This window comes from Paramisgurnus dabryanus, chromosome 13, assembly GCF_030506205.2.
Source record: "Paramisgurnus dabryanus chromosome 13, PD_genome_1.1, whole genome shotgun sequence".
Lineage (NCBI taxonomy): Eukaryota > Metazoa > Chordata > Actinopteri > Cypriniformes > Cobitidae > Paramisgurnus > Paramisgurnus dabryanus.
The window spans coordinates 13,722,140-13,741,155 of NC_133349.1; the positions used below are offsets into that span (position 1 = coordinate 13,722,140).

General features: G+C 36.4%; 2 protein-coding genes across 3 annotated transcripts; both read left to right on the forward strand.

Moving 5' to 3' along the window:
* Positions 1 to 592: 592 nt before the first annotated feature.
* coq3 (coenzyme Q3 methyltransferase) lies at positions 593 to 6,651 on the forward strand. Of its 2 annotated transcripts, none has more exons than XM_065298352.2 (6): positions 593 to 1,658; positions 1,793 to 1,939; positions 2,903 to 3,002; positions 4,508 to 4,750; positions 4,938 to 5,097; positions 5,284 to 6,651. In XM_065298352.2, exons 1-6 carry the CDS (start codon positions 1,510 to 1,512, stop codon positions 5,472 to 5,474), a joined length of 990 nt encoding a protein of 329 aa, XP_065154424.1. In that variant the 5' UTR covers positions 593 to 1,509; the 3' UTR covers positions 5,475 to 6,651. The 2 variants fall into 2 exon arrangements, with proteins under 2 accessions (XP_065154424.1, XP_065154422.1); XM_065298350.2 differs by having other exon boundaries at positions 594 to 1,658; positions 1,781 to 1,939; positions 5,284 to 6,650.
* Positions 6,652 to 6,945: 294 nt separating this feature from the next.
* Positions 6,946 to 17,392, forward strand: faxcb (failed axon connections homolog, metaxin like GST domain containing b). The gene is made up of 6 exons (XM_065245299.2): positions 6,946 to 7,423; positions 10,145 to 10,280; positions 10,586 to 10,782; positions 12,680 to 12,897; positions 13,424 to 13,540; positions 15,870 to 17,392. The coding sequence occupies exons 1-6, from the start codon at positions 7,164 to 7,166 to the stop codon at positions 16,166 to 16,168; spliced, it is 1,227 nt and encodes a 408-aa protein (XP_065101371.1). The 5' UTR covers positions 6,946 to 7,163; the 3' UTR covers positions 16,169 to 17,392.
* Positions 17,393 to 19,016: the final 1,624 nt, after the last annotated feature.

The following is a 19,016-nucleotide window of genomic DNA, read 5'->3' on the forward strand; positions in this document are numbered from 1 at the left end:
ACTGGGGAACACAACATCCAGGGGGTGGGGTTGGATATAGATCCAACTCCTCCCACTTTATATACTTTGTTCTGCCAAATGAACCAGTATATTTGCGTTGTTGCAGCCCGCAATTAGTTACAACCTTTGGTCGCCAACCCCGCCCCCTGGATGTCGCGTTCTGCAGTGAGGCGCTACTGAAATAAGCGGATGAAATGCAAACGCTGATCACAATGATGGGGGTTTGTTGTAATTGAAACTCAATTGTGCTGTGAATTATTTTCTTTCTGCACTAAATGGGAGTGCTGTGGTTGGATAGTGCAGATTAAAGGGTGGTATTATAATAAGAGCTCCTTATGACATCATAAGGAGCGCCAAATTTCAATGACCTATTTTTTCACGTGCTTGTAGAGAATTGTTGATCTTTTTCACATTTTCTATGTTGATAGAAGCACCGGAAACCCAATTATAGCACTTTAACATGGAAAAGTCATATTTTCATGATATGGCCCCTTTAATTTCAGTTCAGTCTTTCTTAGTCAATAATGAAGATATCAAGGTTATATTTTCACAGAATGTTCTTTACATTGTGGTTGATTTTAGAGTGATTTATGTAGAAAACTTGCTGGGTTTTCACAGGCAGGGATATTGCCAAATGATAATTGCTGATTTAATGCTGTGATCTTAAAGTTGTTTTGAGTCTCAGTGAAGACGAACAATTTGTACTATATAACATTGAAGTATTCAGTAAAATCTTTTTTGAGCTCATCTTGACCCCACTTTAAATATTTATCTTTACATTGCTTATGCATTTGGCAAATGCTTTTATCTGAAACAACAATGATGATTTATACAGTCTATATTTTTTTGTATCAGTATGTGTTGTTCCGGTGAATCGAACCTGTAACTTTTACCATATACCATAGTACCAAATAGTATTAACTAAAACCAATGTGCATGAGATCGAGGTCATTTGAGGTGTTTATTAACCAAACACTATATTAATTTTATATTATGGTGCTTACGTGGTTGTAAGTTTCCACAAAATTTATAATTCATATTATGTTTTTTTATATAGATAAGGGGTGGGGAATCCTGGTTCTTTAGTTCCAACCTCGATCAAACAAAGCTGTTTTTAATTTCCAAGTAATAATGAAGACTTTGATTAGGTTTTTCAGGTGGCCTTCCAGGACCATGATTCATAGATGATACCTGTTGTAAGTTTGCTTATAGGCTTGTAGAAGAAAACTATGCTGTCTACATAGAAACCTGTCTAAAAAGTTGAACTAAAGAACTTACTTTTGATACAATTAAACTTGCATCACTTTTGATAGTTGTATAAACATTTTAATGTTTCGTTTGTAACTAAAGAAATCTTGAAATCAGTTATTCGTATGGACTAGGAACGTTTAGTTCCGTTTAAAGTTTCTGCTCGGCCAATATTTATGAGAACACGCTGCGGTCACATTGGATTTAACGACTGAAGTCAGTGAGAATTTTAAACTAAACGTGACTCAAAAGCTTGCAGTTATGTTACGACTTGCTTTTGGGCTGTTAGCAGAATCATCGTTTAGATGCAAGTTAATCCAGGTGGTGTCATCGGATGTAAAACCAGTACGATCTATGTGCAGCTGGACGGTGTGCGCGCATCACCGTCAGAGAAATCAGCTGTCAAACGGGTGAGAGTCATTTAATCGATTATCGAGAATTCATGCAATTCATCGTATGGCGTTTTGCTTAAAAGTCCAGTTACCTTACACTTGTTAACCGACGAATCAAAGATCTAACTAAACGAAAACAGTTTCCCCTGCAGATTGCACCATGTCCGTAAAGCGTCTCATTCAACACTGGACCCCGCCGAGGTGCGCAAGTTTCAGGCTATGGCGAGCAAGTGGTGGGATTTGCAGGGCGAGTTTGCTGCTCTGCACTCAATGAATGACCTCAGAGTGCCTTTCGTACGGTAAACATTACAGTACTACCATTATATTATTTTACGTTATTCTTTTAACAGTTGTACTTTTTATAAGAGTACTTGCAGTGGGTACTTGTCAGCCCCATGGTTGATACAAATCACTATGCAGCCTCAGTTAAACGTCTTGTAATAAATGTGCATTTGATCATTGCATGCTTTAAATTGCATGTATTTTTTGTGGTGTGTTTACTTTTCAATGCCAGATCGTGAGAGAAACTAGCCATTAATGTCAGTTAGAGGAAAACAGTAATGACAGCAAGCTGGAGACGAAATGTTAGCATCATGCATACATCTGTGATTCTTCTCATGGCAGCTGTTTCTGTTATAGACATGATTATCGTTGGATATTGTGAGCATTGCCTCTTTCCACCTTGAAGCATCCAGACCATAATTTCTTCCCCTTCCTTGAACTCGAGATGAGATGCCCTCACTCTAGTGTGTGGCAGTGTTTATGCATGACTGTAGCGTTGCCCCAGGGTCGTGTTTAATGAGGAACTTTGCTGCTGTTGCAGGCCATTATATTTTACTTGAGGACTGTGTGTTTTCTAGAGATCAGGATAAGGAGGTAGGAAATTCGGTCACAGACAGTGGGGTTTGTTGGTGGAGATGAACTGAGTTAATAGGATTGGCAGTGAGCACCTCAGGGCCTGTCTTGGTCTGCAAGAACAGAGAGCCTGTCCAAGCATTTGGGAAGAAATGTGAAAATGTTCCCTTTGGGTCCAGCAAGACAAACTATGAATCTGTTATTGCTTTAGGATGTCAAAAGCATTTGTCTGGCCAAAGGGACTTACAGTAAGACATTATAAGTGACTCGGAAAGCGCATGATGTGATTAGCTTGACATTTTCTGTTTCTTGCCAGTCATTCAGTTTCATTTTCACCATGAAGTTGAAGTGTCTGGTATTCTAATACCCTCTTACCCTCATTTTGTGACCTTTGACCCTGTTTACAGGGATAATTTATTGAGTATCCATGGCATGCAGCAGGAGGGCAAACCACTGACTGGTCTCAGAATACTTGATGTTGGTTGCGGTGGAGGATTGCTGAGCGAGGTAATTATGGTATTATGCTATGTAAAGTTTAACAACAATGACTGTTAGATTTATTGGTGGTAATTTTGAGAAGCTTCCAGCAAAACTATACATTAAAACTAACAGCTTCAGGGCAAATGGTTGATATAACATGCTCTCACCCTGTCTATTACTGTTGTATTATATGACCAGCAGAGGGCAATCAAAAATTGTTTTGTGATTCTACAATGTTGGTTGCCTTAAAAGGGACTCACCAAAGTGTAATTTATAGTTGTGCAATGCGTAACGCACACCTCGCCAAAAATGTAACAACGTGTCCGTTTTAAGCTGACTGCAAGCGTTGTGATTGGTCGACTAGAACCCCTCCCGTTAGGCAAACCACGCCCCTGGGATGTCGTCAGACTCGAAACTTAATGCTAAAGGTGCATCAAATAATAGTTTACCCAAATATGAAAATTTACAAGAAGAATCGTCTCACTTCAGAGGACATATTAAAGGGAAAGTTCAGCCAAAAATGATATTAAACCCATGATTTACTCACCCCCAAGCTGTCCGAGTTGCATATGTCCATCGTTTTTCAGACAAACACATTTTCAGATATTTTATAAAATGTTTTAGATCTTTCAGTTGATTAAATGTAATGTTACGGGGTCCACTCATAGTCCACGACCTTCAAGTCCAAAAAAAGTGCGTCCATCCTTCACAAATTAAATCCAAACGGCTCCAGGATGATAAACAAAGGTCTTCTGAGGGTAATCCGCGCGGTGTTGTTGTAGAAATATCCATATTTAAAACTTTATTAACGAAAATAAATACCTTCCGGTAGCGCCGCCATCTTAGACTCCTCTGTATTCATGAGAGAGTATTAGCGTAGTGTACGCACTTTTCTTAGTGACGTATGACAAATTCGGAGGGCGGGGGCACAGAGCAGTAGCAGAGTAGCCTCCGTAGGCTGCGTAAGCTCTCATCCTGAATGCGGACGCGACTAAGATGGCGGCGCTACCGGAAGGTATTTATTTTTGTTAATAAAGTTTTAAATATGGATATTCTACAACAACACCGTGCGGATTACCCTCAGAAGACCTTTGTTTATCATCCTGGAGCCGTTTGGATTTAATTTGTGAAGGATGGACGCACTTTTTTTGGACTTGAAGGTCGTGGACTATGGGTGGACCCAGTAACATTACATTTAATCAACTGAAAGATCTAAAACATTTTATAAAATATCCGAAAATGTGTTTGTCTGAAAAACGATGGACATATGCAACTCGGACAGCTTGGGGGTGAGTAAATCATGGGTTTAATATCATTTTTGGCCGAACTATCCCTTGGAGTCATGTCTTTTTGAGCCTTGTATAAGATAACATGATGGCATTTCAGTAATATTTGTTTGTGTGGAACTAAAGAAGATTAGTCATATACATTTAGGATAGCTCGAGGATGAGTAAATTTCCATATTTAACAGATTTAGCTACATAAGACTAAAGGATGTTTAAACTGTGATTAGCACTAACCCCCCTTTTTAGCCACTAGGTAGGCTCGGGGCAGATGTGGTGGGGATTGATCCTGTAGAGGACAGCGTTCGGATCGCTGAGCTGCACTTTTCCTATGATCCTGAACTGGGCAAGAAGGTTCGCTATCAGGCCTGTACCCTGGAAGAGCTGGCTGAAGAGGAAGCAGAGGGATTTCATGCTGTTGTTGCGTCTGAGGTGGTGGAACATCTGGCTGACCTGGATGTGTTTGCCAGCTGTTGCCAGCAAGTGCTGAAGGTGTGTCACAAGCTAACTCTTAGATGAAGCAATTACAATAGGAGAAGTGGGACTATGTATGCTGGCTCTGTTCCAATCAAATAGTCAGTATTGTCTTTCATCTATAACAGTGTAGCTGTTCACAGGACTTGATTACTTAAAAAAAGCTGTATTGTATGTAAAAGCTGGAGTTCTCCTGTGTTTCCAGCCTGGTGGGTCTCTGTTCATTACCACTTTAAACAAAACCAGATTGTCCTACGTTTTTGGGATTGTGGTAGCTGAGCAGCTGTTAAAGATTGTACCGAGTGGAACTCATGACTGGGAGAAGTTCATCAGCCCAGAAGACCTGGAACGACTGCTGGAGTCTGGTGTGTCTCCATTTTTGTCTTCAACTTTTAAATCTGTCGGTCTCTTCTTTTCATTAATCCATCTTTGGCATTTGCCTTCCACCCTTTTTTTCTTACAGGAATAGACTTATGTTCAACTACTTCAGTGTTTACATCAGCAGTTTGAGTTACTTGCATTTACCAAGTTTCTGTTCCTCTTTATCCTAGTTGGTTTCTGTGTAGAGGCTGTCAAGGGCATGATGTACAATCCTCTCACAGGAGCATGGAGCTGGCAGCAGAGCACGCCCATCAATTACGCATTGCACGCCATCAAACGTAAAGAGGAGCCTCAGCCTGACCGGGTCTGGCCTGAGAATGAGAACTTGGAGGAGCCGAGTAGAGCCACAAGTTACAGCTGAGCTCACTTGAATGTGAGATTTGCAAACAGATTTCAAGGAACGTCAGAACAGGAAGTAAATTCTTGCAAAGACTGACTCATGATTTGATGAACAAGTAATGTAATTCTATGCATTGCATTGTTTTATGCAAAAAACAATGTTTATGAAGCTTCGTAGCTCTAAGTTGAGTCTTGGTTGATGCACTTTTGATCCCCACCACAAGTCTATGAGTGTTTGATGAACACAAATTTGTAAAAAAAAAAGATAATTACCGAATTATTTGATCACACTTAGTGATCCATTATTGATGCTTAATAAAATGGAAGCTACAAATGAATATTTTTTTAATAAGCTTAAACTTTTCTGTAGTTTGAGTAGTACATTCAATTCAACAGTAAGCTTTTAGGTAATATATTTTCCAAAAAGCCCTTTCCAAAAAATGCACTTTTATAGTAATTAGTAATGTTATAGGGCTGCATAACGACTAATTACAACTAATCATAAAAACTAATCTAGTTTTTGTTTACATCAAGTGTGTGTGTTGTGTATAATAAGTGTGTATATAAATGCACACATGCATGTATATATTTAAGAAGTATTTACATGTGTATATACACATTTTTATATATAATTTATAAAAATAATATACACACATTTTTTTATTTAAATTATATGTGTGTGTGTGTATGTGTATGTGTGTGTGTGTGTGTGTGTGTGTGTATGTGTGTGTGTGTGTATTTATATATACATAATTATTATACAGAATACACACAAAATGTAAACAAAAACTTTTATTTTGCAAACGATTCAAATAAAAGATTCAAATTAATGTTAGATACACTTGTATTGTGAAATTGTGTTTTAAGTTTACCTAATAATCGCTCTAGTATTTCTTTTAATTAACTTGTTTTTAAAAGAAGACATAATCTTATCTAGTCAATTAAGTAGTGGTCACACTACATGGCTTTCTTTCCTGATAAACACCATAAGTGGGTTTAAAAAAGTTACCTCTTGAGTATTTTACAATATAATAATGTAGGGAAATGTATTTTATTATGTTTAAAAGAATGCCAATGTATAAATATAATGTTTATTTTATGGCACATTATAATCTGTAATTGTAATACATCTGAATATGCATTATGTATACCTACATTGTGTATAATTAATTTTGTAAGCAAGAAAATAAGTTCCAATTTAACTTTTTACCAAACTAGAATGCCCTAAATATGTTTCGTGTGGTATCATTTGGTACATTAGTTTAGAAAAGCTGTACGTGTTTTATTTGCTGTGTCCATACCATACAGTCTATGGTCCTTACAGTCTGTGGTCCATACACCAAGTACACAGCCGTAGGTGTGTTTGACTTCATGCAGATCTGCGCAGACCGCACAACATGACGTATCATATAACCGCGAGAGTGATTCCAAAGCTACTGTTTAGGTGCTGTGATATCATATCCCGATCGGTCTGCGCAGCGTTGCATGATGTCGAACACACCTTGTGTTTGACGCGCTGTGACGTTCAGCAGCTCCACCGAAGCAAACAAAGGAGGATGCCGATCTGCATGCGGCAGCCAAATCCCGTTAAAATGATGTTATTGTGTTCCATAGCGTCGAAATAGCACGCAACCATGTAATAACTGTGCATTATCATATGGATAAATGAAGTGGCGCAGGATCTGCTGGAGGACGCGGGGGGAGAGAAAGAATGTACTGGGTTGCTGGTTTCGCCTCCTCCCGGTCGCTCGTGATTGATCTCGGCCGAAATCAGAGCCCGTCCTTCGGCTTATGTGGCTCTGATGAACAGCACTTATTTTATGGGTATGTAGTAGCCGTTCCGCTGCAGGATTTCGGTGGGATCATGTCGGGATTGGTGTCGGATTCCTGGTGGAAGAAGACCCTGTATATCACCGGCGGAGCGCTGCTGGCTGCCGCGGCATATCTGCTACACGAGCTCCTTTCCATCAGGTCAGTGTTTGGGGCCTCGTGTGATGTAGTAATATATGAATGTCGTCTTATCGTTTATAATAGATGGAGACGTTGGTTTGAACAAACGAAATGTGCACACTGTGTTAAAATAACAACAGGAACCATCACATAAATTCTCATACATAAAATATTTTAATGGTAAACATGTGATTCATACTGGCGTTTGTTAGGGCATCCATTAGAATTGCATTATTTATTCAGCCGGGTTTTGAATGGTGTCTAAGGGAAGATGCACCTCTGTCTTTCTCTGTTTTGCTTTGGATTGGACCGAGTCACGTTTTGTAAATCAAATGCACATGCAGTGTTTGTCCACACGTCAGCTTATGAAAACGCCCAGTCATCAGTACAGAAGGGAATTGCACTTGTTTACATTTTTCTGCACTAAAGTCAGGAAGTCATCCAGTTGGGATCTAAGCATCACGGTCTTGTAATGCACGCAGCTACATGAAGCGTCTATTACAGTAAATGGCACTGTAAAGATCGTGACTTGTTTGTTTGACGCTGGAACGTGATGTCCTTGAGTTTTATTGTACGAACGACCTTTCCTTGGTTTTTCTGTAAAGATCTGCAGACATTTGTTAATAATAGCGACAGCTTTTGAAATGGGCTACTTGGATTTTTCTGCTTATATGGTGTTTTTGTGTCAACAAACCTTTACCTGCTCATAAAAACTCTTTAGGAATTTTCAGCACCACGAAGCAGTGGACAGCACCATGACGGCTGCGGGGCTCTGCTGCATTAAACTGACACTGATGCTTTTAGCAAAAGCAAATGATGATAAAAAATATTAGCACAGAAAATTATCTTTAATCTTTTACATTTTTATGTATATCCAAGTAAAAATTATCTCTCAAGGCACCATTTGGGATTCCTTAAATGTCACACTAATCTTCTGGAGAACTGTTGCCAACCATTTAAAGTTCCTAACTCCTCATACAATCAAAATGTATCTATTTTTTATGTTTTCTTTTAGTGGGAATATGTTATCCTTAAGGATGTTTATAAACGCGTGTGCTCCAAAACACAGAAAATATTCACTATTCTAAGAAATTAGCATTCAAAATGTTCAACTCTTCAGATCAACAATTTGTATGATGTCATTCGGTACTTCAGCTTCACTGAAAAAAAATGATTCATTCAATTTACTCAATTTTTTTTAAGGTAAGTGGCTGGAATCAATTTATTTAAGCTACATTTAAACAAATGTTTTTTATTTCCATTTAATTTACTATTTTTTTTGTTTAAATGTAGCTTAAATAAATTGATTGCAACCACTTACCTTAAAAAAATTGAGTAAATTGAAGAATAATTTGTTTTTAGGGTTCTTCTTACTCCAATTCCTGTTTTAATGGAAATTACGTCAATGCATAAAACAAGCACATTTCAAGCCACTTTTAAGCTATCCAAACAACTAGTTCTTGTTGACAGCTCCCCAGGAATCTTATCATAGACATACGGTTTTAGTGTACTTGTTATTTAAACACAACAAAGCCGTGGGCAGCATCATTAATATCAGTAGTTAGTTCATTAATGATACTGAATGATGCTTCTGTTATTCTAATTTTATGATAATTGATATCTTGTGGTTTTGTAATTGTAACAAGTCAACTCTGATACTATACCATTATCATAAAAATGAACAAATCGCTTTTAAGTTTTTTTAAAGCTTTCTAAATTTGTCATGGATTCATTACCATAATTGCTGCTTTTTATATTTGAATTGAGCCGATTCTTTTAAATGGCTAACTGTGGATGAATTTGTCATACTGCATTTTAGAATTTGTGTTTATGATCCAAAATGATATTTTCCTCCCCAATAAAACAACTTGATTTAGAGACACAAAATTAAAAATTTTTGGTATGTTGTGACAGGTTTTGGAGTTGTATGTGAGCATGACAACTCAGCCTTAATAATACTTGGCTGTGTTGTTTTGTGAGAGGTCTTAAGCTATTTTTAATTCTAGTTGTTTCTTAGCATCAAGCTGTTTTAAAGATCCCCTACTTGCCTGTTTCCTCACTCCCACACATCCTGCCTTTTCATCATAATTACAGTATAAGGTCTTTTCCACTGCGCTCTCAAGAAAAGTAATCCCATAGCACCAAATTACGGTTCTTTGGCTTAATAGCAGATCTTGTTGTGGTGCTAAATAGCATTTTTTAGGTTTAACTGTGTTCCTGTCGCTTGAAAGTGAACTATTGTACAATTGTTAAGGATAGTGCTCACAGTGCTTATGTGTGCATATCTTAAATGTACTGTAATTATTTATTGATAAAAGCATCTACTAGATAATAAATGTAAATGTTTGTTTCTTAAAAAAGCACTGTTTTTACTTGGATATGCATATAGTGTAAAAAGTGTCACCATTTAATATTTCTTGAATGCCACACTGGTAAAACCCTCTGGTAGATCCATTAGGAGTACTTAGTTTTTTTACTAGCTAGTTCTTGTAAGAACTTTTAACAGTTCCTCTAGGAGCCCATTTATCAAGCGAGGTTGTAGCACACTGAAATGGAAAAGTGCCTAGAGGTTTTTTCAGAGGGCACTTCAGAGGGCTCCACCTGTCTGGCTTCCGGGAAAAACCCCCACATGATTCTTCAGAACAACACTGTGAAAATTAAAGATACTTAAGTTAAGTCTAGTTAAAAAAAAACACCTGTAATGGCTCATAATTTATGTTAGTATTTTATAATGTTTGTTAGGAAAGAGGAACAGCTGGATTCTAAAGATGCCATCATCCTCCACCAGTTCTCCAGGCCAAAGAACGGAGTGCCAAGCCTGTCACCTTTTTGCCTGAAAATGGAAACCTATTTGCGCATGGTTGATCTGCCCTATCAGGTATGCATATGTTTGAAAGGAGCAGTTTAGATAATGAGTCAAATTCCTTTCATCAGAGGTGCCGGTATTAACAGCAATGCCATCTGCGGTTCAAATGTCAATAAAGTTCATTAATATCTAGTATGTGTTTGCATATTGAAATACAACCAGAGTTAGGAGTAGGCCTACATATTTCTCCATATTTAAGAGTATTCATTTTGTAACTAAATAGTTTGATTTTATAGATTATATAAAATTTAAATCAAACATTATTTACTTCTTTTCACCTTCTCTTCTATATTTTGCATTTATTTCCTTCATTACAGAACTACTTTGATGGAAGTCTGTCTGCTCAGGGCAAGATGCCGTGGATTGAGTATAACTATGAGCAGGTGTGTGGAACTGAATTTATTATTGATTTCCTCGAGGATAAACTCGGTATGAGTTTAAACAAGAGTCTGAGCCCTCAGGAACAGGCAGTAGCGCGGGCCATCACCACAATGGTGGAGGAACATTTGTACTGGTGAGTCATGCATTCGCTTTCAAAGTCAGATTTCTGCTTCTTGGCAAACAATCAAATCTTATGGTCAAATATGCCCCTACTGATTATTGACTATGAAGAATAAAGTTTTTTTATGCCGTTTAATACAAGCAAGGGCTTATATGCATAAAACATATTACCTAAGAAAATGAATTAAGAGTCTTTCATCTTGGCTTTATTTGCCCTCCAAAATTACCCAGACTATTGCATTAATAAAATTATAAATATATTATAAGCAGTTTTGGGGAAAGTTGCTTTGAAATGTTATGCATTACAATATTAAGTTGCTCCCCAAAAAAGTAACTAATTGCGTTACTTTTAAGTTACTTACTTGGCTGAGGCTTGATCTCTTTCAGGCTTTGCAGGTGTTTCAGAAATTGCATATTTTCCACTCAGGTGCGCACACAGAGTGCATAATTCTACGTGACTACGTTCAGTTTAATTCAGTACATAATTTTTTTTAATTCAAATTAATTCAACTGAAAAGTAACTTGCATTTACTTAAAAAAAAAAAAAAACTCAAATTAATGTGTATATAAAGTAATGTTTTAGTTTACTCGTTACTTCAGAAAAGTATTAATATTATGTAATGTACGTTGCTTGTAATGTGTTACCCCAACACTGATGAAAAGTAAGGAATAATTGATGACGGGCCATTGAATTATTTGAAAATAATGCAGACACAAGGTGGTAATGCAGCCACGACGCCAAGCTGTCCTAACTTTGTCTCTTTTGCTTTGCACATTGCGTCTTTAAAGCACTTTGTACATACTCTCATATATAGTTATTGATTTAGTAATTGATGGGTTTAGAAAACTGCCAACTGAGGCTCCAGTTCTGTATCTGTGCTGGAGTACTGCTGTGAATGTCAGCTATAAAGCTTGCTGAGCAGGTCCATTTATTGACCTACAAATGAAACTGATGGGTGTTATTTTGGAAATGTGGCTTATAGTACTGAAGTGCTTTCATAAGGAAATTGATCTTATAATATACTAAACCCATTTTAACAAAAATATTGGATAATAATAGGTTCAGTGCTCAAAACACTTGTGGATATGAAAAACGGTACATAGTGTACAGTACTAGTTCGTGAAGATAATGTATTTTGTCATTGATGAAATAAAAAGGGTAAATGTTGCTGAGTCATATTCAACATTCAACATTTTCATAACACAGTTATTTCAACCAGTGGTGTGAGGTTGGAATGCGACAACACCTTTGTCCAATTAATAATGATGTCACAAAAGCCACAAAATTGAAACTGTAGAGTTTAAACTTTTCAAGGTAAACCTGAATTCTGTAAGTTCACACCCGTGGATTGTTGAATTGGAGTGAACCCAGAGATCAGACCTTGAAGCCTTTTTTTGGATGAATGATTTTTATTAATGCTTTGCCTAGCGAGCAAAGAAGTTAATTAGAAGACGGTTTTAATTAATTTGATTCAGATAATCACAGAGCAGAGAATTAATTTGAAGTTTAATCTCAAAGGGCAAACTGAGTTTGTTTTCAGTTAACTGCAACACCTAACAGTTTTTAAAGAGTATGAATTATACATAAGCGCATATTATGATGAGTCACTTGTGTACATTATACATTTTATTTGGATATTTGGATATTATTTGCCATATAAATGCAACATCTATTAAAATACATGGAAAATTAAAAATGCCTTTCTGTGCTTTATTTTTATTGTTGTTTTATATTTTATTACCTTTTTATTACTTGCACAGTCTACGAAAGCAGACCTACATTTTACTTCAAGTTGTATTCCGTGTGTAACTGTGTATGTGACCAATAAACAAATTGAATAATACATAAAGTAATAAGTCAAATCTTGTCTTTCCCTAATTCTTTTATCTCTTCTCATCGTGTATTGCAGGACCATGGCATATTGTCAATGGGTGGATAATGTTCATGAAACTCAGGAGATGCTGGACTTTCCTGGACCCCTCAGTGATCTGCTCAAATGGATTATGTGCCACCTGACAGGTGGAATAGTGAAGAGGGAGATGTATTGTCACGGTATTGGCTGCTTTACTAAAGAGGAGGTTTACACCCTCATGGAGAAAGACATGCGCACACTGGCCACGCTGTTAGGTGAGGAATAGCAATGCATAGTCTTGCTTTGACATTACAATGTATGATGGTAATGATGGGATTGTTTCTTTTATTTAAAAAAAGGAAAATATGGTAGCTTAAGTCAGCTATACTTCAATGGTTCAGCATTATTTCTGTCACACCTGCATTGAGAAAGTCTCAAATTTTTTACATTTATTACAAGAACCAGAAAATTGCTTATTGTGCTGGAAAATGCTGTTATGGTCTAATGGTGGTTTTCTGCGTTACTTTATTACTTTTAACACAAGGTTGTTGTCAGAATCTAAACAATGTAGCTTAGTGTTTCAAGATCTGGGGTAGTAAACTGATGGATGCAAGTTTAATAATCCTCATTGAAGGCAACTTATGAGCTATGAATGGTGAACTCTTTAGCAGCACATTAAACCTTATGTGGCGCAAAGCTAACAGGGCTCAGTTATAGATTTTTTTTATATTAAACATATTTATTTCCTTATTTAAAGTGTATTTTTCTGTACTTTTTAATGGCTATTTGATGGATTATCAGGCGATAAGAAGTACATCATGGGTCCCAAGCTGTCCAGTGTGGATGCTACAGTGTTTGGTCACCTTGCACAAGCCATGTGGACGCTGCCTGGCACACGGCCTGAACAGCTTATTAAAGGTAAGCGGGAACTGATAACTGCAATTAAGCGGTCCGGTCGTAATAGAAGCATAACACTACTAATACTTGTATATAGTGTTCCTGGAGATCATTGGTAGTGTGTTGCATTAGTTGTGCAAAAGGTTCTGGGTTCGATACCAAGAAAACACATTCTGATCAAATGTAATGCACTTGTAAAGTTGCTTTAGAGAAAGCGTCTGCCAAATGCATAATTGTTAATTTAAATGATTGATCCAAATAAATCACACCCAAAAATATTTGCACTATTTTACTTAATTACAAAGTGGGAACAGGACTGTTAAACTTTAAAATGTGTTTCAGGAAAAAAATAGTTTCTTGGGTTAGAAACGGCATGAAGTAAACAAAGTCAAAATTTTCTTTTTTGAGCAAACTGCTCTTTCTATGCAAAGCAATTTGTTGAATGTTATTCAGTTCATCCACTAGATGGCATTCATGTATGCTTTTGTAAATAATTTCGATTTAGTCATTCATCAATATAAAACATGTTGTTATTCTGGGATGAAAAGAGGTAAAGTAGGACATTTTTGCTTAATCTTCTGTCATTATGTGTACATGTCTCTATTTCTAAATTCATCAAGTTCATGCTAAACCAGTGTTTCTCAAACTTTTTCAGCCCAAGGACCACTTTATCTTCCAAATTTTTTCTGAGGACCACCTAACAGAATCCCACTCTAACACGCCCCCAAAAAACAACAAAATAAGAAGGATAAGCTAAATTTAAGTTTAATATGCAGCTGTTTTAAGTCAAAACTAATTTTTTTAAACACAAATGCAATGCTTTGTTCAGAAATTATTATATTAATTTTTTTTCATTTGAAAAAGTAAATGTGAAATGAGTTACAGCTTAATGTGAACAACAAACTGCACATATGAAAAAAACTGCAATTAAACATACTGTAACAGCCTAGGTCCCACTTAATGTCATTCCAAAGAGCCATTAGTTTAAAACTGAGATGGTGGGTATATGAAGTCTATGGTTGTAACTATGGTAACAATAAAATGCTGAAAAAAATGTTCCCCTTAATGTCCAAAATCACTGAAATTACAGGGATTTTACACATGATCAAAAACTAGTACATTACAAAACTAATAGATCTGTGGATTTTAGCTGCTTTCAGTTGATGCTTGGTCTTTTCTTTTGACTCATTTTTGGTTTAGCCACCGATCCAGTTTTGCGTTATTAAAACAGAATGGCAAGAACTGATATCACAGTTTCACAAGTGCATTAAAAATCTACTTAAAAAAGTGACGATTGTATAAACACTTGCCTAGTTTAGGTCATCTTTTGGCGGAGTGGTCCGCGGACCACACTTTGAGAATTACTGTGCTAAACTATAGGATGTAATGACATTGATTTAATTTAAATTCGGCAAATAACATGGAGCAATTTGGATTATATTTTATTAATATAACAGACTTGCTGTGAAATCCAGGCTAAAATCTTATAATCTAAACTAATGAAATTTGGAAAATGAAGTTTGATTTCACATCGATTTCAAGATTTGACATGACCTTACTCAGTCAATATTGAAGATATCAAGGTTATATTTTCATTGAATGTTCTTTACATTACATATAGATGATGGTTTCAGCAGTAACAACATAAACAAGCGGCTTTGTGGTCATCACGTAACTTCCGGTAAACTCCATGAAGAATAAATAACAACAAAGTCCTTTTAAAGTAATTTATTTATATAACAAGCAAAATAAACAATACAGATTGCATAGGAACCCAAAACATTTGTTATTTTCAACGTGGTATTTGTTTAGGAGTTCAGTTTCAGCAACTAGTCAGACCATTAAACAAACAGATACCGGAAGTAAAGTTCGGACCAGAAGCTTAGCGCATCACCGCACGTGCGCCCGATGAAACGTGCTAAAGGATGATTTTATGAAACAAGTAAATCACAAAAAAGTGACTTTAGCTGGATTTTCACAGACTGGGTCACTAAAAAAAGTAACACACTATCTTTATTTGTAGGGGGAAAAAATCAATCCGTTGGCCCAATGGCAGAAGCCAAACAACATAGTGATGGGTCCTTGCACGTTCTGTATTTTCTGCCCTTCTAATGACATTTTAACGTTACGTAATTGAGGTAGTAATCATACAAAAGCATTACCTGGCAAAAGGAGAATACACTGTAACAGTGTGGGTTCATCTGGCTACAGAATTCCCAAGTAAAGTAAAAATGCATGAGACGCAACATCATGGGGTTCCTTTCTACATATAGTAAATCCCAACAACTGTCCCTTTAAGTAAGCTACAGAATGAATGACCTCCTCACCCGTGTCTGACATTTGTTCACAGGAGAACTGATCAACTTGGCCATGTACTGTGAGCGCATACGAAGAAAGTTCTGGCCTGAATGGTTTGTGGACTTAGAAGACTTCTGTTATGACAGCGATAGTGACACCACCAGCGGGACGCCCAGCTGCCAGCTAGACCTTGGCCTCTTTTCTAGGACAGACACTTTTGAAGAAAGTGAACTAAGCGCTCTGTCACATGCTGACACACACTCGCAAGCCTCGGAGCACTCCGGACGCTCCCTCTCTGACTCTGATATTGAAGTAGATGGTTCAGATGTTGAGCAGCAGGTCAAGGGTTAAATCATATGACATCTGGCCTTTCTCAGACACCACTGGCTATATTTAAGGGATGAACATTTGTTATAATGGGTCACATTTTGGTCCACAATTTCCAGTCTTTGATGGAGTACAGAGCGTATGTGTATGTGTGAGATAATAGGAGCTTCAACATGATGTCAGCCATGGATGTTTATGAGATTTACATCACAGAAGTTGGACGCTCAGTTGAGCTCCCTTGGTGAAACATCTTGGAATGGTCGCAATATGTGAGTCACAGAAAAAAACCTCTCAGTTCCACTCAGAAATCTTGGCTGTTTCAATCTGGCTTCAGTTTTTTAAGAAAACCAACTTCTCTGTTGTTTGCCAGTTAAGTTTGGTGCAGTTCAGGTAGAGCCAGGAGAGGTGTACATTGATGTAACCCAGTGTTTTACTGCTATAATGCTGTATAGCCTGAAGTGCAGCAACGCCATTGTTACAAAGAGCATCCCTAACTTTAAATACTGTCAAAAAAGATTTATTGCTTATTTGTTTGCTTAGCTCTTTAAAATAATATTTTTTATTGACATTTAGAACAGAATTATGGCCGAAACATATTAGCTTGCTTGATCCGGGACGTTTGTGTAAAGTTGACAATTAGAATTTGATTTGATTTGTGCCAACGGAAACTAAAGTTGTGCCCTCGCTTTTTTAACCCTGATCATTCCCGCTTCCAGATCAGTCGAAAAATATATGATGGGATTCATAAGAAATGACAAAATGAATTTATTAAACAATTACACTGCAAATATGAATTTCTTAATTGGGTCATTTTGCTCAAGAAAATGCATTTTAAATGTAAGAATTTTTCGGTTATTTGTACTGAAAACAAGACAAAAATACTAAGAAAATAAGTCTAAATTTTAGACAAAATAAATACAATTTAAGTGAATTTTTGCTTAAAAAAATTTAAGAAAAAAGCTAACTTATTTCAATTTTTTTTTACCCCATTGGCAGATTTTTTTGCTTGTTTTAGGCACAAATTCACTTAAATTGTATATGTTTTTGTGAGCAAAATCACCTAAGAAAATAAGTCTAGTTTTTAGACAAAAAAAGCATCTTGATTAAAGGATTTTTTTGTTATTTGTACTGAAAACAGGTAAAAATACTAAGAAAGAAAGTAACTTTTGCTGTTTAAAGGGATAGTTCATCCAAAAAGAAAAATTCTCATGTTGTTACAAACCTGTGTAATTTTTTTGTCTGATAAACGATATTTTGAGAAACCAATCAGAAGGCTCATTGACTTCCATAGTTTTTTTCCTACTATGGATGTCAGTGGGGCTTCTGATTGGTTTTGTTACAAACATACCTCAAAATATATATTTTTGTGTTCATCAGAACAAAACATTTTTATACAGGTTTGTAACAACATGAGGGAGAGTAAATGATGACAGAATTTTCATTTTTGGGTGAACTATCCCTTTAATGTTGCTTTTTCAAGCTTTAAATCGCTTAAGAAAAGGTCAACTTAATAAAACATGTCATCAGTCACAAACACAACAGAAGAACTTTAAATGATGTCCTGTTTTTTTTCTTTTCAATTTTTTTATGATGAAACTTAAATATGTTCCACTAATTGCACAGACAACCGCAATGAGTACATTATTTAAAATTCTCCTTTTGTGTTCCACCAAAGAAAGTAAGTCAAGTATAGTTTTGAAATGACATAAGGGTGAATAAACAATGACACGTTAATTAATTCAAATGCAGAAATTACAAAGTGATCCCAATTTTTATACATATTTAGGCTGAGTAATGCAATAAAATCCAATTCCTTTACATTATTTTTATTTATTATGGCTGTAGTGTATCATCAGTTTCAGCTGACTCTTGATCAGACTGAATGGTGCTTGATGCCCATGTGCCTGACTGCAGCCAAACCTTCCCCTTCACCCCCCTGTGCCATTCCTGATAGTGATGCTGGATCTCTAATTAATGCCTGTGTTCTTACATGCTACCACTAGAGGGCACTGTGACCATTTACACGGTGGTCCTATGCAGACCCTTGTGTTGCCCTTACAGCCACCCCGCTAGCTTTTGCCTTAAAAGAACATTTTAAAATATCAATAATACCCAAGGTGTATGAACAATAGCAAACACTAAACAGTCATCAACTTTGTTGGTGTAGGAGTTAGTCTGATTATGCATAAGAGGTGTAAAAATGTCTTCTTTCAAATGTGTGATTTGTGTACCAAAGTGTAGCGTGCGTAATCTTATGCAGATTTGCCTTAGTTGAGGGAAATGGTAATGTGATAGACAGTCGCATGAAGATTTCCTCTTTCTTTTGAATTTACTTGAAACCCGAGCCAATATAATCAATTTATTTAAACATTTCTAGCTTTTATGCAGAGTTATGTTGTTTATTTTCATTGTTGTTTTGCACACTTTAAATTATTGAAAAATTTTGGACAATGTAAAGCTATAGATGGGAAACTTAGGGGAAACAAATAGCACTGTAACAGGGTCCATACAATCTGTGTGTGTGAGATATGGATACCTGCAATACATCATTTACCTGCATGCGTGTGAATCTACATGTTAAAATCCTCTATCAAGTGTTTATTGTCTATATAGAATTCCTCTATATATCTTTATCCCTTGAGTCTGGTTGAACATGGGGATGAACAAACCCAGTCCCCCATGGATCTTGTGTGTGTAAATATTACATAACTTGCAACTTGGATACGAAGTATCACAGTATGAAAGATATCTTGAAAAAACACTCACCTAAATATTGCCTTTTGACCCCTGATAAGTTACGAAAAAGTTCAATTTTTAAACCATGCATGAATAGATCCTCTCCACTATTTTTTAATGTACCCTGTGATTTATG

Coding starts and splice junctions, on each gene's coding strand:
- coq3 (XM_065298350.2), top strand. CDS start 1,510: ATGTTACGACTTGCTTTTGGGCTGTTAGCAGAATCATCGTTTAGATGC. Junction 3,003..4,507: donor GTGGAGGATTGCTGAGCGAG/GTAATTATGGTA, acceptor CCCCCTTTTTAG/CCACTAGGTAGGCTCGGGGC. Junction 5,098..5,283: donor GGAACGACTGCTGGAGTCTG/GTGTGTCTCCAT, acceptor TCTTTATCCTAG/TTGGTTTCTGTGTAGAGGCT.
- faxcb (XM_065245299.2), top strand. CDS start 7,164: ATGTACTGGGTTGCTGGTTTCGCCTCCTCCCGGTCGCTCGTGATTGAT. Junction 7,424..10,144: donor CACGAGCTCCTTTCCATCAG/GTCAGTGTTTGG, acceptor AATGTTTGTTAG/GAAAGAGGAACAGCTGGATT. Junction 13,541..15,869: donor GCCTGAACAGCTTATTAAAG/GTAAGCGGGAAC, acceptor ATTTGTTCACAG/GAGAACTGATCAACTTGGCC.